This window comes from Thunnus maccoyii, chromosome 3, assembly GCF_910596095.1.
Source record: "Thunnus maccoyii chromosome 3, fThuMac1.1, whole genome shotgun sequence".
NCBI classification, from domain to species: Eukaryota; Metazoa; Chordata; class Actinopteri; order Scombriformes; family Scombridae; genus Thunnus; species Thunnus maccoyii.
The window spans coordinates 15,501,847-15,528,780 of NC_056535.1; the positions used below are offsets into that span (position 1 = coordinate 15,501,847).

A 26,934-nucleotide genomic window follows, 5' to 3' on the forward strand; every position below is an offset into this window, starting at 1 on the left:
TCTCCTCTTCCTCTGTTTTAGCGTCATTAAATCATTGTGACAAAATTCCTCAACCACTTGAAATGCTCCCCACTTCCACTCACACCCTTTCTCACACGGATGCAAACACGCACCCACTCTGTGTAAACTTAATGAAACTGCCTGTGAGTGTTTGTGAAGCTGTGATATTTAGGTGCGTAGTTAGCACTTGTCTCCTCTGTTGCCCTTTCAGTAAAGTTGAACAGCATAGGATATGACTGAAGAGGAACAGGGCGAATATATAAGCTTGGTTAACAGGAAATGTGGATTATATGGGTCACAGACTGTGAAGTAGGTTTATATTATTCTGCACAACATGTATTACCGTTTTTTTTTAAAAATAGAGATAGCATGAGATGAATTTTTGACCTCCCCTGTGTGCATTTGCTAAATGTCAGGGAGGTGATTATCAGCAAAATTCATTGCTCTTTGGCTGTCAGTTATGTAAGAGCCAGAGGAGTTCAGGATACACAGTGTTGGGATTCTGCTCTCAGGCTCCCCTCCTCACCTGGCCTTGTGTGTGTATGTGTATGTGTGTGTGTGTGTGTGTCGTTGTGTGTGTCTGTGTGTGTGTGTGTGTGGTCTAGTCACAGTAGTTATGCAATCCCTCCATGTTGGGAGTAAGTCATGTTTCATCCCTGTTTCTTTGGAAAGTGTACGTGTGGATCAATAGAAGAAAAATAGTTTTCTCCTTCCAGATTTTAAGATAGTATCTGGCTCCTTTTTTTAATTTACTCAATATATTTTCTCCCACACTCACATCCGTGTGTTGCCCACTCTGGTGAAGACAGCAATTCATTTTACAGTTTTAGTAGAAGTAGGTCAGCTGCAATGAAAATGACACAGTGCAGTTTTTTAATTTAATCTGCTTCTCAATCTGCACATAACAAGCAGTCAAGTGGTAAACCCCAGTGTTCATGTCATTCACCGCTGGTTTAAACATGACTCAGTCTGCAACAATATAAAGACATATTTATTTTCACACTTTCAAAAACACCGAAACATTATGTAGAATTCGACCTATGTGCTTGTGGCGCAAATGCATTTCCTCTATTGCTGAACTGAGAGGTGTGAGACTGATCAGGGGTTTGCCCCGGGGAGTTTCCAGTTTGGTGGAATTCACTGTAGTCAGGACGGATGTGAGGGGTTACTCTGTGGTGTCTGTGGTCAGACCGGGGGCGATTAGTTGCACACAGACGTGTGACAAATTAAAGGAAAAACCTGAATAAATGAGTGGAGAAACACAATGAATGCAGATGCTTCCACACAGGTGTACTGTACAGTAGGCTACAATTAAGCAATTAACATCCAGTCATGCTCTGGGTCATGTATAAAAATACTGAGCAGGCCCAGTTGATCCAGTTGTTGTTTTGTATCAAGATGGCAAGAAAAAAAGATGTAAGTGACTTTGAAAGAAGGTTCATTGTTGGGGCACGGATGGCAGGAGCTTCAGTCACAAAGACTGCTCAACTGGCTGATGTTTCAATACGAATAGTTACTAAAGTGACAACTGCATTTAGATCTATGGGAAAGACATCAGTAAACAGTCGGAAATTGTGGTCGACAGCACACATTTGATGACTGTGATGTTGTGCATTAGTGTGATATGAAAGGAAAAACAGAAGTGATCAGACTGTCAGCAAGAACAGTCCGTCGACAATTACATAGAGAGAGATGTTATAGTAGGGTTGAAGTACATAAACCCCTCATTACAAAGATGAATGCACATTTGAGAGTTCAGTGGTGCACCAACCATAGGCACTGGTCTACAGAGATGTGGAAAAAAGTGATATGGTCAGATGAGTCATCCTGCACTATATTCTCAACAAGTGGGCGAGTGAATGTTTGGTGTTCACCAAGAGAACAGTACAAGTCTGAATGCTTGACCCCTACAGTGAGGGGATCCAGTGACTCTGTTATGCTGTTGGGGGCATTTTACTGGCATGGTTTGCGTCCCCTTAGAGGGAAGGGTCACTGCTAATCAATACAAAGTCATTCTGAGTGATCACCTTTATCCTATGATGAAACATTTCTATCCTGATGAGAGTGGTCTCTTCCGTGACGACAACGCCCCCATCCATAGAGCACGAGGGGTCACTGAATGGTTCAATGAGTATGAAAATGATGTGAATCATATGCTATGACCTTCACAGTCACCAGATCTCAACCCAATTGAACACCTATGGGAGATTTTGGACTGACGTATTAGACAGCGCTCTCCACCGCCATCATCAAAATACCAAATAAGGGAATATCTTTTTGAAAAATGGCGTTCATCCCTCCAGTAGAGTCCATGCACTTGTAGAATCAATGCCAAGGCGCATTGAAGTTGTTCTGGTGGCATGTGGTGGCCCAACACCTTACTAAGACACTATATGTTGGTTTTTCCTTTAATTTGTCACCCATTTGCAGATGGTTGACAAATTGATAGAAAAACCTGAATAAATCAGCAGAGAAGCATAATAATGGTAATGCTCCCATACAGGACATGAATGGTTTGATGAGTAAGAAAATTGTGCAAATCATATGCTGTGGCCTTCACAGTCACCAGATCTCAACAAATTTTAACACTAATAATATGGGAGATTTTGGACTGATATGTCATAAAAACACCACACGAGGCAATATCTTTTGGAAATCTGGTGTTCATCCCCTCAGTGGAGTTTCAGAGACTTGTACAGTAGAATTGATGCCAAAGAGCACTGAAGCTTTACTGGTGGGTTGTGGCAGCTGAGCACCTTTATAAAAAACACTTCATGTTAGCTTTTCTTTAATTTGTATCTGGTGTTCACAGACTACCTAACCAGCATGGCCTGTATCTTCTTCCTCTCCTAGCAATGTATATTTCAATGACACCATATCCCACGTTTATTTTTAAAAATCTTTAAGAGCATCTGTCTCATTTCTATAAAGCATGGTTGTGAATTTCTTGAGTGAGGAGTATTTTTAGACACCAACTCAGGTGGAAGTCATAACTATGCTTCCTTCCTGTGCAACGGCCTCACCAAACATCAAGGAGTATACTTTTTCATCTTTGAGTTTTGGGAAAGTGAAAGTGAAAAGTCACTTGTAATAACGTAAAAGTCAAGGTTTTTATTTCTGTTTTGTCAAGAGATGTGGCCTGAGTCCACAGGTCTAACAACTACATAGCAGACTTATTACAGTATATACTGTTGGTAAACCCTAGTAACATACCATATTTGGTGATTACAGTCAGTAACAAGACTACATACTAAATGTAAACACACCCTTGAACAGAGATACAAACATGATGCCTTCAACCTTGTCTGAGCGCGACAAGTTCAACTGTCAAAGTATGTAAATCCTCTCTATTAGTGTTTGTTATTCTCTCTCTCTCCCTCTCCATCTTTCACTTGCTCTCTCTCTCTCTTGCCCTCTGTGTTTTTGGTGACAGATGGCCACTGTAAGCAGCTCTGTGTCACTGGTTTAGTGGCCTGGTTCCTTTTGGAGTGATTATGTAACTCTAACCCCATCGCCCCTCGCCTCTCTCCTCGCCTGCCCCTCCTAGTGTGTCTTTTTACATAACAGTTTATGTGGAGCATCGCCTTAACCAGTTTCCTTTTCCCTTGGTGCACACATACTGTACATATTGTACCCGTGCTGGATTTTGAAACCGTAAAAATGGTGTCTTACCTGAATTCCCATTGTCTGTGTGAACCGTTAAAGAAACTAGGAAAACAAACAAAGGAAAACAGATCTTGTTTGTCTACATTTCAATGTTTGTGCTTTGCGTTTCCCAGAACACGGCTCAAAGTGAGAAACTCTTACCTTGTGTTTACTTATCCTCAACTTTAAATGACAGTTCCAGTGTGATTTCAGTTTTTTTGTCAATATCTTGACATTTTGGGAAATAGATCAACTCACTTTTTTCCTTGAGTCCCTCGTAAAACTACAGCATGCTGTTTTTTGCATTTTGTTTTTTGTACATCTTAAACAAACAAGATCAAAGGCCCTATTTTAACTGAGCAAGCGCAACGACAAGCGTAGCGTGGTAGGTCTCGGGCACATGGACAGCATGGGCGTCTCCATGCCAACCTGCTATTTTGGTTCATGTATGTGCAGCAGCACAAATTGCAAAAGGGCTGGGTGAAGGTGAATATAGGTCAGTGGGTGTAGTGATTATTAAATGCTCTCTCAGCCAGTCACATCACTGATCTCATAGCTCTGAAACAGTTGTGCCAATCACAGTTAAGCGTGATAACTACAGCTCAACAAACTAATAGCACTTCTTCAGGAAATGTCTGGACTGTTCAGAGCATCATGACATGAACACAAATCACCACAAATCTGGAGCCAAAGACAGATGGTGTAGTTTTTTTCATTAGTTGGTTTCTATTATAGCAATAGAAATAAATAAATTGGTTGAAGCCATTTATATGATAGCATCGGACCGACACTAATTCAGCCATAATTCTTATGTATCTCACCTTATAAATGGTCACACAGTTTAGTAATTAATGTTGCAAAACAGGGTTTGCACTGCAGTGTATTTCAAGAATAAAACATGGGATGCTACTTTTGCTAAAAAGAAAGTTGGAAAACAGGATAAGCCCTGCTAACCCAACATCTCGTTCATAAACAGGCTGAATACGAAGTTATAACCTACCAGTCTGATGTGCAGAGGTGTGTGTGTTTATTTGGTAGCAGCCAGGTGTCGTTTTCAGGCGATTTGATGAAGGTAAACATAGTGACCGACCATGCATAATGGCACTGCGTTCTGGCGCAGCACTTCTCTAATCAGAGGCTGCGGATATATCAATGTATCAGCTGCCTTCAGATGCTGCAGAAATTCAATGAAATAATGGAGAAGCCTTTCATACAGTTTTAAGCAGCTGTGGAAAACAAATAGGCCTACTGTAAGAATCACTTACATTCATTTATAGCTCAATACAGACTCATTTACTGACCTTCCTGGTCTAACCACATTAAACATTATTTTCTGTGCCAATGTAGGTTGTAGAATATTTAATTGAAATAACTTTATATTTCAAGCATTAATCCATTATTGCAGCACATCTGCAGCAAGTATTTCATTTGCTCTTGTTGATAAAATCACCAGATTGGCAGCGGATTGACATAGTGCCAGAAGCAGATGTGGTTCTGAGACATCTATTTGCATCTTAACATCTAAGACCAAATTTCAACCAAAGTACAACAACTCGCTCTGAGCTGCTTCATTTGAATGAACCTCCCACCTGTTGGCACCTCTCCACCCACCTGTGAACTGTGCGCTGGTCACCAAAATACCACACAAAGCAAGTTTCAGGGTCAGGAAAATACCAAACAGTTATAGTGCTGCTTGTGCTGGTCATTGTGCCTCCATGAATATAGGGCCCATAGTGAGCTTTAGAGATTCTGGTTGGCTAATCTGATACCTTTGGACAGAACCAGGATAGCTGTTTCCAGTCTTTATAGTAAGCTAAGCTAACCTGCTGCTGGCTCCAGCTTCATATTTACTGTACAGACTTGACAATCACTCATCAAACTCACTGCAAGAAAGAATAATTTCCCAAACTGTCAAACTATTCCTTTAAAACAAAAACCTGAAAATTGAAAATCAACTAATATGAAGAATAAATGCAACATGAGAAGATGAAAAAAAACAACCTACAGTGATGTTAACTGATTCAGAAAATGAACTAAAGCTCCAATCATATTGGACATGCTCTTTAATATTTTATTTAATTGTCAACACTGTGCACATCTCCTGCCCCAGCTCTCTAAACCCTCCATATCCATAACATTTCCTGTGAACCTAGAATCAAAAGCATGGCAACTCGCTCTGAGCAGACTTTTGCATGGCCTCTTGCAACAGTTAAAAAAGGGTGATGTTGTGCCTTTTTGTGTAATGCATGAATATTAACCCTATGTTTGTATCTGTTTGGCTGCTGCTCACAATCCTCACTGCACCCAGCAGCTGGATCAGAACCAGCCTGAGAAGCTGTTGGAGGACCAGAAGAGGGTAGGTACTTACAACAGCATGGCAGCTTAATCAAAAACTTCAACACAACTGAGATTCATGGTGAGATTTCATGTTGCAGACATAAAGCAAAAGCCTTTTGTTACCTGATTCTTGCTTTTTGTGTTTCTGATCACTCTACTTCACTGCCTCATCAGTAACATCTAACCCCTTTGTCACAGCTGTAATTTAACTGGAGGAACAAAAGAAAACTATTTTGATAACTTTCACGCCATATTTGCTTCTGCCTGTCTTCTCTGATGCTCTTTATGGCAATGTAGTGACTTTAGAGAGCCTCAGGCGTTTCCATCATAGAGGCTAATTATCAATATTCCAAAATAACAATATTGATTGGAGTTAATTAATACATAATTACTGTCTCCAAGAGGAGAGCATACTTCTCTTGCAAGGAGGGATGTTCAACAGATGTTTAGCTTCTGATTAAATGTTCCTAACAATAAGTCTTCATCACTGACATATTATTTATAGCCATAACTCTAATGTCTTGACAATCAGTTTATTTTATTTTAACAGAACTGTGGTTTCATAGCTTCAGTAGATTACTAAATCTGATAGGTTACATGCTGAGAGGAGACAAGATGGGTTTGGCTCATGACTGAAGACCAAAGAGAAACGGTATTATTATCCCAGGAGACCAGTTGACTCTTGTAACTAGGACTGATCATACTGTGCTATTACACACAACACATATAGTTGATTAACCTCTTGCCAATAAAAGACGAGAAAATTGTTCTTCACACCTCCTACATAAGCCAATCGTGACCTCCAGAGCATAACTACGACAGCGGAGCTTACATAACGCCTCTGTCGTCTATCAAGGACCACCCACAGCTGACAATAATTTGCACATAATCACGCACAAACACACAAAAAAAACCTTCTCTTTCATTTCCTTCACTTTATCCCATGGGAGGTCTGTCAGGTAGCTATGGGCTGCGGTTGCCATAACAACAGCAAAGTCGTGCGGCTGACTGCTCAACAGCGGATGAGTCACAGTGTGGGAGGGTTGGCCCCATGTCTCTCTAAGTGAAAACCAGGACCTCACATTGTCACTACACAGGGTCACTGCTGATGATAACCATAACTGTTTTGGTCGGGTGGGTGGTATGTGACATAAACTTTGGGTTCTGCCTGCAAATTAATCTTGCGTAGAAATTTGAACTGTAGGAATTCTTTAAATTAAATATTTAAAATGAAAAGTTGCTCCATGCAGTAACTATAGATTACAGAGCGTGTTCGTGATGGCAAACAGGCTATCATTTTCTGAGGTCGGGGGGGTGTATGGAGATCTAAAATGCACCATATATCACTGATGATGCATGTTATCCCTGTTACACAACCTCTCCTCTCGCCCCGTAGTTGACATCATGTCATTACATCCTTCCCTTTCTTCTCCTCTCATAGGGCGAGGCGCTGAGGCAGATTCTGGTGAATCGTTACTATGGCAACTTCCATCGGAGTGGTGGGCGAAGAGACAGCCTGACGTCATTTAGCAATGGCCCCCTCAGTCCGGTAGGACCCAGCAAAAACCAATCAGGTGGGGCCACTGTAACTGCTGCTACTAATCTCCAACACCCAACACAGATATTTGTTGTTAATTCTTTACAGCAGGAAGAGAGGGATGTAGTTTAGAGTGTGCAAGGCCATAAAACACTGATTTCAACATCCCTAACTGAGCTGATGTTTCTGTGAAGCATTGACCAAAAGCCTCTGCCAAAGAGAAGCATGACTTTAGTGCCAGTAATGACTACAACTACTATCAGGGGGCAAAGTCCAGATAAAACTTTTCCTTTTGGTTAGCCAAAATGTTTTCTGTCCCAGGTTGTAATACACCAAGGTTCTCTCAATATGTTATATAAGGATGGGACTCTGTCTGGCCATGAGCCGGTTATCAGCTCCAGAGTTGTGCTGCAAGCTGCCCTTTGAGCACGTAGAGCACAACACTCTTATCACTACCTGATAACGTAGTCATTGTGTTACTATCTGCAGTCAAAATACTGAAGCAATGCTTCTCTGCTCACTGTTGCTCCTGTTTTTTGAATTATTGGTTACTGATATGTCCCATGTACAATGTGAGGTAACATCTTATCGTCATATAGATTTTGGAGAGACACATTGGTGCCAAAGGGAAATGCAATGAGTCTGTTTTTTCATATGAATTTAGTCCTGTCATATTGACCTAGTAACCAGAATTGCTTGTTGTCTGCTGTTGCATTAATGTCATTAACAAGTCCGTGACACCATAATGTTTGCATATTATGTATATTATAGAATTGTGATGAATGGGCTGGATGTTTATTTGTTTGGGCAAATAGTATTTCATCTGAACTTGAGATTATAAAAAAAATTCACCATCTCTCCCATGTGCGCCAAGATGTTGGCAAACTTCCAGACCACAGGAAGTGTACCCCGTCCCCTGTTGTATCCACTTTTCACTGTTGCTAGGTGACAGGCTGCTACTTCCTGTGAAAACAGCCTTTGCACCTGTTGCAGAAACAAGAGCCAGGCTGAGAATTCCATATGTGCCCTGAAGCTGGGGCCTCGGAGGGGGGGATGTGCGGGCAAAGTCATGTACAATGACTTACACAACTGTACAGTTACACTGCTAAGAACGGATTAGTATCACTGTAGTATGTAATTTCAGTGAGCTTTTCGCATGTTTTAGTAAATTATGTAGGACTCGCCAAGTAATCTGTGCCATATGTTAAACCGGATCAATAAATGTCTTACCCAGTAAGACTAAAGGAAATATGTATCAAAGGATATTTTTTTATCTAATATTAGGTTGCTGTGTATCAAGTTTCGCAGTTTAGTGTATCAAATATCAAAAATAGGCATGAGCATAAATTTTTAGTGTGAAATTAAAATATCATTTAGAGATATTTGTGATTATCCAATTACTATATAGTTATTATTCTGTTTATTTGTCATAAGCTGAAAAATAACATGTGCTACGTTCATAGGGCAGGCTACAATGAGAGCTCATTTTCCCCAACAATATCAAAGATGCAGATTCAATGAGGTTTCTGCCTAGATACTGTAAGATAAGGTGCTAGCAACTACCATATGACTAATCTAGGACCAAACTGATTTTTTTCTTCATCATAAAGTTGTGGTGTACATCCTGTATCTCACTCTCACTTTCACAAGCTTTTGTCTTACTGTAGGTTATGTTGCTGATGAAACTATATTTGGTTAGATTTGACACGAGTGGATTGGTCAATGAAAAGTATCCATCTCTGTTAGGAACTGCAGGCCACATACCTACTGTTGTTCTGACCTCACTTGTTGCTCTGTCCCTGTCCTGCAGCGTTAGGGGGACCGGGGGGCCTGAGTCGTGGGGAAATGAGCCTGGCAGAGGTACAGTGTCACCTGGACAAAGAAGGAGCCTCTGACCTGGTCATTGACCTCATCATGAACACCACTAGTGACCGAGTCTTCCAAGAAAGCATCCTCCTGGCTATTGCGCTGCTGGAAGGTGGAAACACCACCATCCAGGTCAGCTAACCCCACCCTATCATACAAATATGGATACTGGAAAGTAAAAGAATATTTTTGTATCTGTCGTCTACTGTTGAACGACTAAAACTGCTGGAATATGCCTGAATCTTACAGTGAATGCTATACACTTACCTATTACACCTAGTGTAACTGATCTGCAGTGTTATCTGTGCAAAGGCTCAGCTTATCCCACAGGGCATCTGCAGATCATCTGCATGCTGTATCATGGATGGATAGAAGTTTTCATTACTAGAGGATCTACAGTATGTGGGTCAGTGTGCCACCATAGCGGCACATGTACATTACCAAGGCGGCTCCCATCCCACTCATATCCAATGCTATATCATCTCTCTAAAAGACCAGGCCAACTGCTAATGACATCAGTAGTTTACAGATCAATCTATTTTTAAAATTTTTTTATTAATTTTGTCTTAATTTTGGATTGTCTTACAGACGGTGCACATTAGACAATGTAAATTAATGTTCTTTCCCTATTTGCTTTAACTTGAGCTATTCTAACCACCCTGTTTTAAGCTTTCTGCTTGTCTTTTTCATGTCTGTCTGTTGCTCTCATCGTCTTTCCAATCTGTCTGTCTGTCTGTCTGTCTGTCTGTCTGTCTGTCTGTCTGTCTGTCTGTCTGTCCGTCTGTCTGTGTGTTGTTGTGTAAGAATGGGGGTTGCATAATCAGATTAGAGCGAGGAAGCCACTGTGGCGGAGATAATGCTTTGGCTTCCCACGGCTGATGCAGAGCTGCGTCACGTGATCAGTCTGTGTTACATAAAGCCTGTGTGAATGAACAATGAGGAATGTCTCAGCCTTCAAAACATTCCAGCCTCTCTCCTGCTCCCTCGTTCTCCCACCGGCCCAAACTGGGTCATGCTGGGCCTCCGGAACTGGGGCAGTGGGGAGAGAGGGTGGAGGGACGGGGGAACACAGAGGGGATTGAAGAGAAACTGTAGCTCCTCTCACCCTGGCATTCTCAAGTTTGTTCTGAAAAGGAGGTTTCTCTGCAGGAAAAACTACTCTGTATGCGGTGTGACAAATGTACCACCTAGTGCAAATATTTGTGTTCTTTGAGGTACTGGATAGTTTCCTAACAAATATGAACCCTGCCTTTTATTACACGCATGTGCTCACTGTACTTTTTTATTGACATCACAAGACTTGGATCATAAATCAATCACGCCTTTACCCACAAACTCACCTTGACGGAAAATGGAGTTTGCTTTCTGCTCTCTTCAAGAAAAACTCAAGTTGGCATTTGTCAGGTGTCTTCATTTGACATGCTGAGCTGAACACCTGTTGGTTCTTGGATAACTTTTTCTCACGTAACCCAGTTAACTATTTACTCGTGACCTACATAGCACACAGAAATAACCCGCGCAAAAAAACTTGGGATTGCATGCACAGTCACTCTCCAACATACATGCTCTCTCTTTCTGCTGTCATGCAAAACCCATGCATAGATGTCTCGATGCATTTGAGCGCTTTCTAGACTCGTTGGCTCCTTGCTGCTCTTCTTTATTTCGGTCACATTCCACGTTCTCTGCGACAGCTATGAGAGAGCCAGCTGTAAATTGTGTTGTGACACTGAGACTTGTGACGTTTCACTCGTCCCGCATGGCATGCTGTTCGGTTTCCCTCCAAAAAAACATGCACTGCAGGTGCAGTTTACTACTGTAAAAAAAAAAAATTAAAAAAAAAAATGTACTGAATGTAGTCTGATGCAGGTAGAAAAATGATGAGGTTGGTGACAGATTTTAAGAGACAAAGGAAAAGAGGAAAAGGACTTGGAAGGAGAGAGGAACTGCAGTTCCATTTGGTTTGCATGTGGTGCTGCCTGACATGAGCGGGAGGGTGAGAGGGAAAAGGAGTGCGAGTATAAATAGCTGTTACATAACATCCCTTTGTTGATGCCAAGTGGCGGAACGGAAGGAGAGAAGGGAAAGCGCTGTGACCTTGTTTTTCAGTGTTGTCCGCCCCCACCTCGCCCGACTCCTCTCCGTCTCATTCCACTCAGGGCTTGTCTCCATGGATACAGACAGGCTCTGTGTTTACCCAACACTACAGGGGGCCCCTGAGATGCTTATTCCTCTCCTCTTCTTCCTCTGCTCTCTCTTTCTCCTTCATCCTCCTCTGCTACTATCACTCCTTTCTCTCCTTGACCACCATGTGGTTACTTCATCCATAACGGCATTTCTCCACCATGCCACTCTTGTCCTTGCTTTTCAAGTGATATCAAAACACAGATGGTGTCTTGATGTGGCAGCGCAGATTTTGAAACCGAGGGTGTGAGGGCCAGTATTGAAACACTACAGAGACAGCGACGTGGTTAGGTGTGAAAGTTCAGGTTTTTCACTTCTGATTCATTGTCAGGAAGACGCAAACTCACATACATTTCTAAAGAAATGATAGAATGAAAGTTTGCTGTGGTGTTTTTATTGTTTACCATCGTGTTCCATCTTTATGGGCAGGCTTTGTCTTTGTTTCAGTGACTCACTCAATCCACTAAAGTCAGCTCACTTCTTAGAAACAATGAAAAAAAAATTCAGTCTGCTGCTGCTGCAGGTGAAAACTTTTACTGTTGGACGAAATAATGAATAACTCTTGCATGACCAATACATTCCCCTCCAGCCACCATTCGTCAAACAAACTTACCTTCATTGCAGTGAAATCTAATAGCTCAGCTAACCCTGATCCATAAATGAAATACCCCTGCCGGCACAGTACTAGTCCTGCCAACCCTGCACTGTGAGCCCGACTGCACACTGAGACTGAACGCAGTGTCTTTAACTAGGGCTATCCAAGAGACGACTGCTGCGACATGAATTAAATGATAGGCAGCGGAAAATTAATGTGATTACATAAGAATAAAGTTGGCAGTCACAGAGTTTGGGAAAGAATACTGTATTGCAGAGCATGTGTGATATGTGGGTGTGTCCTCTCGAAATTGGCATGTGACTGTGCCGGAGACAGCTGACCTAGTTTTGTGTGTGTCTGTGTGTGTGTGTGTGTGTGTAAAAGTCAGTGAGTGTATAAGCGTATGCACTCTCCAGCTTGTGTGTGCTTATACTGTACAAGTGTATGTGTCTGTGTGAGTTATGTAATGGTTAAGGTGGGAGGAGGAGGGTGGGAGTCTGGGCTGGTGGGGGTGAGTGCTCCTCTCTCTGTTTGCACTGGTCTAATCGATGTGTGTTATCCTGGCCATGGGCCTCACGCCTCACCCTCTGAGCCCTGCCTTCCTTACACCCCTCCTCACCCCCCTCCCCGCAGGCCCACGCTTTAGCCGACTGATGGAGGGCAGAGTTATGTGAGCAGAGACAGACAGGCATGACCATCACTGTCTCCCCACACCTACCATCTCAGGCACGCTGTGAGTTGTGAGCTGCGAGTGGGTTGCCAGTGCCACAACTAATCCCTTCTCTGTACTCTCCACTCTGTCATCAAGTAGTTTATTGCGTGATGGCCTTGCTCCGTAGCTCCCCCCCCCTCCCCCTCCCCCCCCCACTCTGCTATCTCATCCTTGTCCCTGAGTGTTGGCAGAGTGCGTACGTGCAGGAGGGCTGCTGCTCAGTGGTGGAGGGCCGGGGTGGGGCACGAGGCTCTGGAATCTGTTTTGGGGCACAAGCACACAGTTATGTCATTGTTTCTCTGGCTTTGGAGGAGATTTGGCTGCAAAACTGTGTTAGCTCTGCTCTGTGTTGCGTTAATAAGCTGCGTACACGCTCTTGTTTGATGATGGCTATTTTTAATTTTGAATGAAATGGTGTAGCAGTGTGTTCAACATTAAATTTCAGTGCATAGAAATAGCTCAGTACAAACACATTCACATTATGTCCTTGGAGTAAGGGAAACAAGGCTTGTTTTGTTCATTTTGCTTAACATTTCCTTGTAACTATCATTTATCTGTTTCCTCCAGTAGCCCAGTTTTATATCTAACCTGGAAAGACAGATGGTTATGTAACAAACGTTCAGAACTGGCCTAGATACTGTCTGATAACATTTTCTCCCTCCCTATCGCTTGCTCTCAATTCCCCTCTTTCAATCATCTGCTTTTTTCCCTCCTTTTTACTCCCTTATTCCCTCTTTGGTGTCTGTCTTTCGCCTCTAGCTTTTATTCACCCTGCTCCCCACCATCTCCATTTCTCTATCTGTGTAAGTAGGCCAGGCGTCTCCCTGTCGTGTCATTTTTCACCCTGCTAGTGTGGTGAGGCGTCTTTTGCCGGTCGAGGCCTTTCCATAGGCTGCAGCAGATAACAGCTCTTACATAATCAAAACAACAGCCCTGTGGGTTGGGACACGGTGTATGCATTGCACTCGCAGGCTCGAAAGTGTTCTAATTCTGCATGACCCCATTCCTCAGCAATAACTGCAGCGTTTTAAACCCTCGCATCACCGAAAATCCGGACTTGCTCCACTATGATTATATAATGTTTTGTGAATGTCACGTCAAGACCGTTTTGATCTATTTTTCAAAAGCCGAGTTAAAATAGGGAAGAATATATGAGCGTAGACAGACAAGGTATTTTAAACAAAACCAGATCTTAAAACTGGATACTTTATGCCAGGTCCATGTTCATTCTTGTTATATCACACTGGTTTTACTCACAGTAACTGAGCTCTTAGTAACTTATCAGTTGCATAATACAAACTTGGAAAGAAAAAAGTGTTGACTATGTAATGCATGTGTTAATTTATATCATGTATTATTTTCTATACTACATATATACTGTATAGATTTTAGATTCACTCTTTAATAGTCATTTTTTTCTTTTAAATATAAGTGAAACACTCTGAAATTAACTTAAGTTTATAAACTTGCCTTACTTTGCCTTATATTATGGCTGAAAATAATATCTTTAAGATCTTTTTCTTCTTTTTTTAATCTTATTTTTTCAATTATTTAAATGATCATTTTGTCTATAAAATGATAGAAAATAGTTAAAAATACTTACAAAAATGCTTTTGTCAAAAAAACCTAAAAATATTCCATTTTCAATGACATAAAATAGAGAAAAGTAGTAACATCCTCGTATTTGAGAAGCTGACCCCAGAGAATCTTTGTTGTCTTTTCTTAAAGAATGATTGAAACAATTCATCAAAATAGTTGCCAATGTAATTTTCTATGGATTGACTAATAGTTTCAGCTCTAATTTATATTCATAGCAACACACACTGTCCACACCATACCTAGTATTTTAGAATAAATTATTTACTTCTTAGCTGACAAGAAGATCAATAATGCTCTTCTTGTGCTTGCTGTGTGTCCAGCGTTCGTTCTTTTGCCGTCTGACGGAAGACAAGAAATCAGAAAAGTTCTTCCGGGTCTTCTACGACCGCATGAAGGTGGCCCAGCTGGAGATCAAAGCCACAGTGACAGTAAACACCAGCGACCTGGGAAACAGGAAGAGAGATGATGAGAGCCAGGACAAAGACGTCCCTGTCCGCAAAAAAGGTCAGAGGTCACCTGTTGTAATTTAATGTATGAAATTACAATTTGTATAATTTACAATTTATTTGAAAATCCAGAGTAGAAAGATGATTTATGCAGTGATGGTTAAGTCCCCCTTTTGTGCCTATATCTGTTTAGCAAGAGACTCGGCAGTGGTCATGACAGAGGATGTGCGAGAGCAACTACTGGAGGCCTCATCTGCCACCAAGAAAGCCTTTAACTCTTACCGGCGTGAGGCTGACCCGGAGGACCACTTCACCTCAGCAGACGGCCAGCCCAGCGGTGGGGACAAGAATCAGGATGAAGGAGAGATGAGTTTCGTAATCGTTATCATGCAGCCCATCCTTCGGTTCCTCCAGTTGCTTTGTGAGAATCACAACCGTGACCTACAGGTGGGTCAGATTGAGCATCAGATTCTGTAAGTTTCACAGAAATCCAAAAGTGCATCCCACTTGGGTACAGTGCCTTCTCTCTATAGATAAATGGTTGTGACATCTTCTATGTGCATGTGTTTGCTTCTTCTCTGCTGGCTTTTAGACACAGTCCAGACACATTCTCATGGTTTTAATACAAATACCTTCATCAAATCAAAATATCATTGTCATTTGTATGAGAGGTCAGGCCTGACTTCTTTAGAATATGGAGATGACTTCTCTGGCACATCGTTTTTCATAGAGCTATGAAAGGAGAATTTCCTATTTCATGCAATTTGTGCTCACGGAGCCTCTTGTTTTTTCCGTGTCTTGCTCTTCCACTGAGCCTCTGTATTCCAAGGATTGGCTCCAGAAAGAATGCAGCTGGAGGGCTTTGTTGCCATTGGAGAATAATACAAACCTAACAGCGATGCCTGCAGATGTTTTACTTGATAATTAAAATAAATCTGCAATTTAAATTCAACAGTTGACCAAATCATTCAGTCTTTGTTATTTCTAAAAACTTCTAATAAGTTCTGAGTGACAGACGGTTAGTAATTTTCAGTTTTAGCTGAACTATTATTCCTTTAATGCTATGTACTTACTGTGTATTTGGTTTTTGATTTGTTGACTCCTCATCATTTATATCCTGTTCAGCCGATACAGACCTATCACAGTCAAGCTGCTCATTTTACCTTCTGACTCTAACCATTTTTATCTTTTCAGAACTTCCTTCGCTGTCAAAACAACAAAAACAACTACAACCTTGTGTGTGAGACTCTGCAGTTCTTAGACTGTATCTGTGGCAGCACCACGGGAGGTCTCGGTCTACTGGGACTGTACATCAACGAGAAGAATGTGGCCCTCATCAACCAAACCCTGGAGAGTCTCACGGAGTACTGCCAAGGCCCCTGCCATGAAAACCAGGTACACAAGAGACATATGCAAAATCTGGGACTCTACTAAGACACTATCAGTCCTTCTTACACATTTCTATTCTCTTTCCTCTAGAATTGCATCGCCACTCACGAGTCCAATGGTATTGATATCATCATCGCTCTGATCCTTAATGACATCAACCCACTTGGGAAAAAGCGGATGGACCTGGTGTTAGAGCTCAAGGTGAGTCGGCAGGACTGGTGGAAGAATCTACACCTCTGCTTGAAACCGGGGATTTTGGTTTGGCTGTCGGGACAAAAATGAGAACCAAACTGTGAAGTAGTTTCCTTTCACAGAAAGATGGAATATCACCAACAGGCTACAAGTATAGGAGTTGGACATTCATTCCAGCTAGTGTTAGTGCATACCTGCCAAGACAAATAGCTGCAGAGTGCATTTTCCTAGAGCACCAGGGATACTGTCTGTTTTCATTGGATGAAGAAACTAACAGGGCTTATCTAGAAGATTTTTTTTATGTCCCCTGCCTGTTTCCTCTCTTTTTTCACTCTTAGAACAATGCCTCCAAGCTGCTGCTCGCCATTATGGAGAGCCGTCATGACAGTGAGAATGCTGAGAGGATCCTGTACAACATGAGGCCTAAAGAGCTGGTGAGGAACCTATATTTGTTTCCTCAGCTTCTTTTTACATCTTAAATGCAGCAGTTACTAAGCTATAGCCTTGGCTGTTCAGTACCACTAAGCTTTGATGTGACATATTATCCTGAATGCCTCCTGCGATAATGAAAGTTGTGTGGGCATGTTTGTGTCTCTCCAGGTGGAGGTGATAAAAAAGGCCTATCTGCAGGGAGAGGTGGAGTTTGAGGACACAAAGGAGGAGGAGGATAATGGGGAAGAGGAAGAACATGATGCCGCTTCCCCCAGAAATGTTGGACACAACATCTACATTTTAGCTCACCAGGTCTGGTATTCATCTCTGCAACGTGTTTTGTAGAATCCCATGTTGGTTGCCCAACTGCATAGCACAGCACATAGTGTTATGTAATTATAAAAGATCATTTATTAACCTCTAATTTCATGCAGGAGTGTGAGGAGACACACGTTGTCCCTGTGTTGTTTTTTGTGACAAGCTCAGCTCACTTCTTGTCTGTGTGTCCTTCATACAGTTGGCGCGTCATAATAAGGAGCTGTCCATGATGTTGAAGCCAGGAGGGACCAGTGGAGAGGGAGATGAGGCCTTGGAGTTTTATGCCAAACACACTGCTCAGATAGAGGTCATAAACACAACCTTTGTCACAAAATATTAACCAGTTGAAGCCCTCTGTAGTACAATTTCACAAACAACACAAATAATTGGAATGATCTTAAATGTTTATAGTATATTTGCAAAGAAATTGTCATGCACCAGGTATTTTGTCCTTGGAGGTTACCATGTGTCTCTCTGTCTAGATTGTGCGTCAGGACCGCACCATGGAGGAGATAGTGTTCCCTGTGCCAAACATCTGTGAGTTCCTGACCTCAGAGTCCAAGCTGCGAGTCTACTACACCACAGAGAGGGACGAGCAAGGCAGCAAGATCAACGACTTCTTTCTGAGAGCAGAGGACCTCTTTAACGAGATGAACTGGCAGAAGAAGCTCAGAGGTAAGAGGTGCTGTGTGTGTGTGTGCACATACTGGTCAAATACACATTACTAATTGGGCTTCAGCTCTTCTTCTGAGGCTCCTCCACAATTAATCCAAGCAGGAATGCAGTAACCCCCAACGCTCCCTAGTGCTGTCCAGAACAGAACCATACCAATATGTATCGCTGATATATGAGATATTAATAATGAAAGTTATTATATTTTTATTATCAATTAGTCAAAAAATATATTTTGACTAATTGATTATAAAAATGTATAAAATGTCAGAAGAAAATGAACCAACAACACAAAACACAAAGATATTAAGTTAATAATGATTAAAAAAAACAGTGAAAACCACCAAATCCTCACGTTTGAGCTTGTGAAACCAAATGCTATTTCTTGATCATTATTATTATTATTATTATTATTATTATTATTATCATTATTATTATTGATAATAATAGATCACTGTCGCCTCACAGTCCTGGGTTTGAACCTGATGACAATTATTATTATTATTATTATCAATAATTATAATAATAATAATAAGGCACAAAGACAGCCTCATTGTCTTCAGTGAATAGTTGTTTTAAGAGTCAGCTGATGCTCATCAGGTGATGATGTGCACAGCTTCAGTGCCTTTTTTTCCCAAAATGACTTGGATTTTGTCACTTACATTGAAAGTGCATTATGAAAGTTTCTCTTAATGGCCAGTTTGAACAGGAAGAATGATTACAGCAAGATAAGTCTGTTTCATTGTTCATCTGGGCATCTGATTATTGTTTTAAGACAGACTTGAAAAATCGTAAACCTTTCCTTTAATGTGATGAATATCCCCAACCTGGGTGTGGCATGGTGGCATGATGATTAGATCACTGTCGCCTCACAGTCCTGGGTTCGAACCTGATGACCGCCTGGTGCCTTTCTGTGTGGAGTTTGCATTCTCTCATCATGACTGTATGCTCCAGTCTCCTCCCACAGTCCATGCAGGTTAGATGGATTGGAAACACCAAATTTCCCATACTGTAGTTGAGAATGTAGTTTTCTGTCTGTGTATATTAGCCCTGAGACAGACTGGCGACCTGTCCAGGGTGTACCCCACTTCTCACCCAATAGATGCTGGGGTAGACTTTAATCCCTGTAAGCCTGAACAGGATATAGCGGGTATGGGAAATGAATGGAAGGATGCATATCCCCAACTTGACAGCAGGGTTAACATTGTCATCCTGTGTGTGCTTGTGTTATTTGTGTGTGCATGTTTCCACTGTCTAAAAGCAGACAGGGGCTTTCCACATTCTCTCAGCCGTGAAACATTTGTACAGTAACCTTATGAATCACAACTGAGAGCTTACTTGCTCACGTATACAAACATGCGCACACAGACCGGCACCCACACTCAGTCACACTACTGATCCACGTTAAAGGACTTACATACCCACACAAAGCCATATTTTGTCTCTCGCACAGAAGAGGGGATGGACAGAGAAAAGTCCCTGCATCTGTTTCTCCTTTTCCACTAACAGCAGAGGACAGACCATCAAAAAGTAGTCTGTTATAAGTCAGGGTATGTGTCTGAAGAAAAGGTCAATGTGGCATATAACAGTCTTTATTTTGACCTTTTTAAACTTCAGTATCAAAATTTTAGCATACATTATTAACAATCTAGGCTGTTTTAGGTTCTTTCTGTAGTTTTCTGTAATTTCTTTTTCAAAGTGTCCAAGTCCTCATATTACTAATGTAAAGTAACTGGGGAAAGTTGACCCAATGAAGCAATTGGGTAGATGACATGGGACACGCCTTATTCCCAAATGAATAGTAAATGGTAAATGGACGGCATTTATAGAACGCTTTTCTGGTCTACCAACTACTCAAAGCACTTTATAGCACATGCCGACATTTACCCATTCACACACACATTCATATACTGATGGCAGAGGCTGCCATGCAAGGTGCCAACCTGCTCATCAGGACCCATATAGCACACAATGTTTCTAATGCTTACTCACCCATTCACACACACACACACACACACTCACACACCAATGGTACAGCCATTGTGAGCAATTTGGGGTTCAGTGTCTTGCCCAAGGACACTTCAACATGCGGACAGGAGCACCAACCTTCTGATTAGTGGACATCCCAAATGAACCCCACAACTTGTTCACATGTTGGGTATGTGATAATCAAATTAGTTCTGAAAACAACAGAAAATTAACTGAAAACAGTTTTGATAACCAATTTACAGCTTAATTAATTTATTCAGCGGAAATGCCAAACATTCGCTGGTTCCAGCTTCTCATAAATATGGATTGGTTGCTTCTTCTCTGCTTTATACCATTTTGAATTTAACATCTTTGGGTTTTGGTCTGTTGGTCTGTAAGACAAAAACAAAAAATCAAGAACAAGAAAGAAACAAGGACAAGACAGAAAAATGTCACCTTGGGATAAACCAAAGTGTATGGATCATGTTTGGAAAATATGTGTAATGTCTCTCCCTGTCTCTCCCGTCTATCACCTCCAGCCCAGCCAGTGTTGTACTGGTGCTCCAGAAACATATCAGTGTGGAGTAACGTTTCCTTCAACCTGGCTGTACTCATGAACCTGCTGGTCTGCTTCTTCTACCCCCTGGAGGGGGTACATGGAGGTCAGTTGTATTTAAGTAGACGTTTGAGTGTGTGAACAGCCCTTTTAAAAATGACATCCAATCCTCCTCCATTCTCCACATCCTGTTACTCATATCTCTTAGATGTCACAATGCATCTCCAGAGACTCAGTGATTTAAGTTTCTTTATTATTTTACATATTTTGCAATCAAGGGGATATCAGTGCAGTTCTGATGATGCTCTTTCAGGCATATTAAACATAATGTACTGTTTCTGCAGTTAGATTCTTTCATGCATGGTGATGCAGCACCATGGAGGCATATTTGTCTGCACTGCACTGTTTTGCATTCAGACTTTTTCACAATCTGGGGTCAAACAAAGGTTATGCGCTCTACCATGCAAAACAGGAAGGACAGGGGCTTGTTGTCATGTTTCTCCGCTACAAACTGCTCCTCTTACATTTTTGCAATCTGTCCTGATATGGCCTGTGTTGATTAAAGGTGAATTGAATACATGTGTGTGGATCTACAATGATATTAAATTTATTGCACCAATTGTCACAGCCAGCAATAAAGCCCCAGTACGAATGAAACTCAAAAGAAAAAAAAAACCCCAACTCAGTGCCACATTATGTCACCCATTTTATGTTGTAGCTATTAGTTTTTTCTTTTCCATTCACTTTTCACTCTGAAATAAGAAAACTACCTGTTATGGCCTATATCACATGCTGCAACCACCCACAGAGATAGATTATGGAAAAAAAGCTGACTCTCTATCCTACTACCGGGCGCTTGACCCACTGATCTCCTTTTTCTCGTAATGTTCTGATCTGCTGACTTCAATCACCTGACAAGGATTAGGAGCAGGACCTGAGAAGCCCTCTATCTTTGTTTAAGACACACCCACACACATTCACAGGCTAACACATAGCCTTAAAGCTCAAGCTCATATTTGACTTTCAGTACTATGGAAACCACAATAAACACGGGAGTGCCCTGTGCAATTTACTGTCCCATAAACAGTGCTTACATTGGCTCAGGTAGGACAAGTCATACACAACACATCAGATGATCCAAAAAGAAGTCACACATTATGTTTACACCTCATATAAAGATATATATATGTATAAATGTATAAATAATATATTCAGCTACCAAACCCTACACTTACTGTGTGTTTACTTGGTTCTATTGTGTTACCTCTTAGTGGGTTCAGTTCACCTTCCATGCTGCTTCAATTCATGTAAAGAAAATGACAAAGTTTCACGTTTTAGTTACACGTATTCAATGACCACATTTCTGAGAGCACATTACTGTAAGTTTGCATCCATTGCTCTTTAAGAATTATACTGGGTTATAGTGTAGTAAAGAGTCACCAAAAACAGTAAGGAGTTCTAGCTGAGTGATAGTAAATACAAATGTCATAGTTTTTACTTCTGACAGAGCTAAAATGCCATTTGCCTGTTATTGATCATTGTACAAAACGAGCACTCAACCTGAGTAAGGTCTGACTGTATTTCCTCGTCTACACTGGAGCTCGGGTCTGTGTGCACGACAGGATCACGTGAGACTCCAACATACCTTTGGCCTGCTTAAACAGGCACTTTTATGGCTTTGGGCCCCTGCCTTCTCTCTCTTACTCACACACACTGTGCTCTCTCTGCTCTCCACCCTCCTTTGCTTGGGGCTTTGGAATGAGGGTTATAAGAGCAGCAGATCTAGGTCAGTGTGTTCTGCCTGCATGCATGACTGACTGCCTTTTGATGAATAGCTTTGGTTAACACCACACACTCATGCTCACACGCAGACACTTCATGCCTGCAGCTGTCTCCACCTCTGATTTTTATAGATGCCTCTTACAGTATATTTGCACACAATCATCCATTTGCTGCTGAACTAAAGTGTAAAGTAGGTACCGAGTTTGTGAGTGCACGTAAGCGCCCCTCTTTCAGTCTGCCACATCACTGGAGTTGTGTGTTGTTCCCTGCTCGTTCCTCATGAATCTTTCAGCTGAGGTATTTTTAGAGAGGGCTGTTATGTAAGTGGCACCTGTCATGTGATCTCCACAGGGACTGGGAGGGAGAGAAAACTAGAGGAAGGGAAGGAAAGAAGGAGACAGGGAGAGGCAAGGTGGGAGGAAAGGAGGTCTCCCTTGCCTGCAGTAGCACCCCCACCCTTTCAGCGTTCTTTTTTTTTTTTAATCCTTGCAGTTCTGCCCCATTTTCCCTTTTTTCCCTTTGTCTGTCTTCTCATGTTTTCCATTCATATTATCTCTACCTTTCTAACATCAGCACAATCCTGAATTTTTCTTTGCTCCTTTTATGAGTTCTCTGCGGTTGCATTTTGTCCAGAGCTCATAGAGTACACACAAAAGAACAAATGAACACATGTTAGTCCTGTGTTTTAAGAAAGCAGTGTTGGTTACAGAGGCAGCGGGTTGGGTGTGGCCTTGTTTTTTGGCTGGACAAACCTGGTTGAGGCTTTTAACCTGAGTGACACGTTGCCACATGAAACCACTGACTAGGACACTAATCCTGGATTTACCCCAGGATCAAGTAAAGCATCTGGTAGGGTGTCACTACTGTAAAGCTTAGCACACACATACACAAAAAAGTATGTCATATACTTTTGGGTGTTATGTAACTTGCACTCTTTGAGTTCAAAGTCTCATTAATGAAGGCCCCAGGCTTGCCTGAGAGGCAGAACTTAGCAGAAGCCAGTTAAACTTGTGTTGATCTGGATGAGGCCTGGTTTAAGCCACGACCTGAACTGTCATCCTCTTAACATGATGCTGTCACATATTTTCTACATATGGCAAATTCACTATGTAACAGCTTCGGCAGTTTTAGCAGGTGTCCTTCATAACTTTCCTGTGCATTAAAACAGTTGGTTACCTCGTGTGTGTGCATTTATCTTCTGCAGGTATGCTGGATCCTCACCTGTCTGCTCTGCTGTGGATGGGAGTCTTGGCAACACTGGTCATCGTTATCATCATGCCCCAACCGCTGGGCATCCGTGCCCTCGTTATTGTCACTATCCTCCGTCTCATCTTCTCTGTTGGCCTGGAGCCCACCCTCTTTCTTCTGGGTGCCTTCAATGTGAGTCGTAGTTACTCCTTTCACCCAATTTACAGGGTTTTTTTCTCTCTCCTTCCTGTAGTGATGTCTTAACAATACAGAGAGTTTTGGTTTTGAGATGATTGAAATTTCTGCCTCTGCTCGATTACAGCGGAAGTGAATAAAATTTTGTTTGTGGTGCTTAAAGTGTTTAAAATTATATTTTAAAAATTCAACAGCAAAGTTTCTGAAAAATGTCACTCAACTGGCTTACAATAGATACCACATGAGAAGTACAGTAAGGGAGATCATTTTTATTATTTGGATGAAAAAACAATTTCAACTATGTGTGTGACAGTGAGTGTTTGTGTGGTTTATTTGTAATTTTCCCCAGAGATATGCCAAAAACACACCACTTCTATTTCACCATTCACATGCACCATGCACTTTCACGTACTGAGAAACCTCTACCGCGTTAGTTCCAGTTCTCCTTTCTCACTTACACTCATGCCCACTTGGCAGGCCGGTGCCCCGTCTGCCTGTGGTGTCGCCCCTGGCCCTACAGTTCTCCCTGGCAGCGTCTGACTGTGTTATGGGGTGTGAAGTGCGTCACTGGACCCTAGAGAGAGTGACACCACCCCTTCACCCGCCAGAGATTTTCTAGACGTGCTTTAGAGCACATCTAGACACATAAACACACAAAATAAAGGCTTGAACACACCTCTATCATCTCTCCTCACTATGTTTATATACACACATGAAACTGGGTTATTGAGAGAAACCAGGTTAAGACAGGAAATCAGAGAACACGTTACCATGCACTGCAGTAACCTGGTTACTCTATAGCCTGCATTTACATGCAGCTGTTCAGGAGTTACATTTCTCCTTGGCTATGTGTCTTACATTTTTAAATCAAAGCTTGTACAGTTTTCGTTTTTTTTTTTTTTACCTGTATACTGACTTATTTTTCACTTTTTCATTTGAGTGTCAGTTTAACTTTTAGTCAGACTTTAGATTTCATTATTCCAGATAAAAGGATGCACTGCGCCTCCCCCAAAAAAACTGTTTCACAGTGATACTTTCCCTGTCTGAAGTCTTTGTCATGCACTCTTGCAAAAACCCCATTAGAAACTCGTATACATGACCAAATCAGGTTTGGTATCTACTGTAGCTGTGTTAACCGGGTTTCGTTTAATCCCTTACCCTGATTCAGGAAACCAGGTTTCTGCTTTACCCTACATGATGTTTTAGAAATCAAGTTACTGCAGAAAGACAACAATAAGTAGGTTATTTTACTCGCTGAATGTGTCCTCATTTAGCTTAAAAACCACCCCAAACATGTTGCTGTCAACGCTTTCAGTTTCTGCCCCAGAACCCTCAGCAAAGGCCATTGTTGATTATTTCTGACATCTACAATGAAATCTTCAATATTAAAATGATGATGATCAGTGACTGACCCTGCATTCTAATTATAAAAGAGAGATTGACTTTATCTTCCAGGTGTGCAATAAAATCATCTTCCTGATAAGTTTTGTGGGGAACCGGGGGACCTTCACACGGGGCTACAAAGCCATGGTGATGGACTTTGAGTTCCTCTACCACCTCATCTACCTCATCATCTGCTGTCTGGGGGTGTTTGTCCACGTCTTTTTCTACAGTTTGTTGGTGAGAGAAACACACATACACTCATACATGTGGATACACGCATACTATGAATCCTCTTTAACTTTAGGCATACACACCTCTTAAGAAGGAGTGAAGACAGGCAGGTGAAACCATTCAGAAAGATGAAGGCAGCATCTTTGCCAGAATGGTTTTGAGAAAAAACATTTTCTCTGAATACAACTCTAGTGTTACATCATGGTGCATTCAAGGACATATCCTAGTAGCAAGCCAGATGTTTCCTTATTTGGTGGTGTATTAGTGTTGCTGCTGTTGTTGTTGTTAGGATCAGGTCTGCTTTATAACATGTCTGAATATGCCAGTATTTGGAGAGTTGGAGGGTTTTCTCTGGTTGAATAACAAGATGCTGAAAAATTATGTCAAAGAAAATTGAGGATTCAACACAAGAAGAAAAAAGCATAAAAGGCACATCATGCACAGAAATCTAATCCAACACAGTTTTGTTTTTTATTTTGCAACTTATGCATGCTTGTGTAACTCCACATTCAGCTTGCAACACATACAAGATGGTGGTATGTAACATTAGAGATCCCTTCGACATGTCGTAACATAAAAATGCTTGTAATAATACTATATGTTTAACATGATTTTTCCATTTAAAAAGTCCAATTACCTCATTAAAATCCTTTAAATTACATCTCCTTCTCCCTTATTGAAAAATCCAGAATTAATAAATATAAGCAAATATTCTTCATTTCAAAAGTTTAACTGCTGGACAAAAGATGTCTCTGACTCCACTGAAAGGTCCACTCTCACTGTATGTGCATTGGAGGCTTCAAGTTTCTGCATCACACTTATGTACGTTGCATACTAGAACACAGTTGTGATGTTGTGACGTAGTTGTGATGTGTCACAAATCATGCCCGTAGGCTCACCCCTGAAACTCAGATTTTCAATGAGCACAGAGAAACTCTCCACTTTCAGCAGATTAATTTGAAAACAACCTTCTAGCGTTGAACTCTGCATATACATCATTCTGCACAGTGACGCTAGAAACAGCCAACGGAAGTAACAATGAGCAAAACACATTTTTGAGTGGAGGGGGACTTTAATTAATAAACTACAGGTTGACAATTTCAGATTTTGCCCTCTGAGAGGTGTTAAATAACTTTACAGTGAATCTTACATATTTACTGGCATATTTAGCCTAGTGTCATACTTTTATTTTGTAACATGTGCTTCTCCTTTGTAGCTGTTTGACCTGGTGTACAGAGAAGAGACATTGCTGAATGTAATCAAGAGTGTGACACGTAATGGACGCTCCATTGTACTGACCGCTGTGCTGGCTCTCATCTTGGTCTACTTGTTCTCCATTGTTGGCTACATTTTCTTCAAAGACGACTTCATCCTGGAGGTGGATCGTATCCCCAACACAACCTGGAGTGAGGACAGACTTCATTAATTATTGTAAACGCTTCTAAAGATTACACTATGAAGATTCTTAATTTTGAAAAGCCTGGCTAACTTGCTATTTGTCCCTTCTTATTTTACAGAAAGTGGAGCCAGCCTGGCCAATGAGTTTTTGTCTACAGGAATGTGTCGGGCAGGGATTGATGAGAACTGCACCACAGAGACTCTGCAGGAAGGTACTGTATACTGCAACACTGGGGTTCATCCAGGTGTAGCCTAAGAAACGTATGTTCAACTAAATATTTAAGTTATTAAAAACAGCTATTCCATGAATAT

At 41.5% G+C, this 26,934-nt stretch overlaps 1 protein-coding gene across 5 annotated transcripts in view; it reads left to right on the forward strand.

The window, feature by feature from the left end:
* LOC121890376 (inositol 1,4,5-trisphosphate receptor type 1) overlaps positions 1-26,934 on the forward strand; it is a 76,378-nt gene that overhangs the window by 38,891 nt on the left and 10,553 nt on the right. For 3 of the 5 annotated variants that reach the window (XM_042402580.1, XM_042402571.1, XM_042402564.1), the window contains 16 exons: positions 5,954-6,001; positions 7,424-7,556; positions 9,330-9,517; positions 14,793-14,976; positions 15,112-15,365; positions 16,113-16,313; positions 16,398-16,508; positions 16,838-16,933; positions 17,100-17,243; positions 17,449-17,556; positions 17,732-17,924; positions 20,429-20,551; positions 23,432-23,607; positions 25,066-25,230; positions 26,441-26,630; positions 26,742-26,834. In XM_042402580.1, coding sequence (XP_042258514.1) covers positions 5,954-6,001; positions 7,424-7,556; positions 9,330-9,517; positions 14,793-14,976; positions 15,112-15,365; positions 16,113-16,313; positions 16,398-16,508; positions 16,838-16,933; positions 17,100-17,243; positions 17,449-17,556; positions 17,732-17,924; positions 20,429-20,551; positions 23,432-23,607; positions 25,066-25,230; positions 26,441-26,630; positions 26,742-26,834 — 2,407 coding nt within the window. The remainder of the gene's footprint in view (positions 1-5,953; positions 6,002-7,423; positions 7,557-9,329; positions 9,518-14,792; positions 14,977-15,111; positions 15,366-16,112; positions 16,314-16,397; positions 16,509-16,837; positions 16,934-17,099; positions 17,244-17,448; positions 17,557-17,731; positions 17,925-20,428; positions 20,552-23,431; positions 23,608-25,065; positions 25,231-26,440; positions 26,631-26,741; positions 26,835-26,934) is intronic. The other 2 variants (XM_042402587.1, XM_042402594.1) reach the window with 1 other exon arrangement.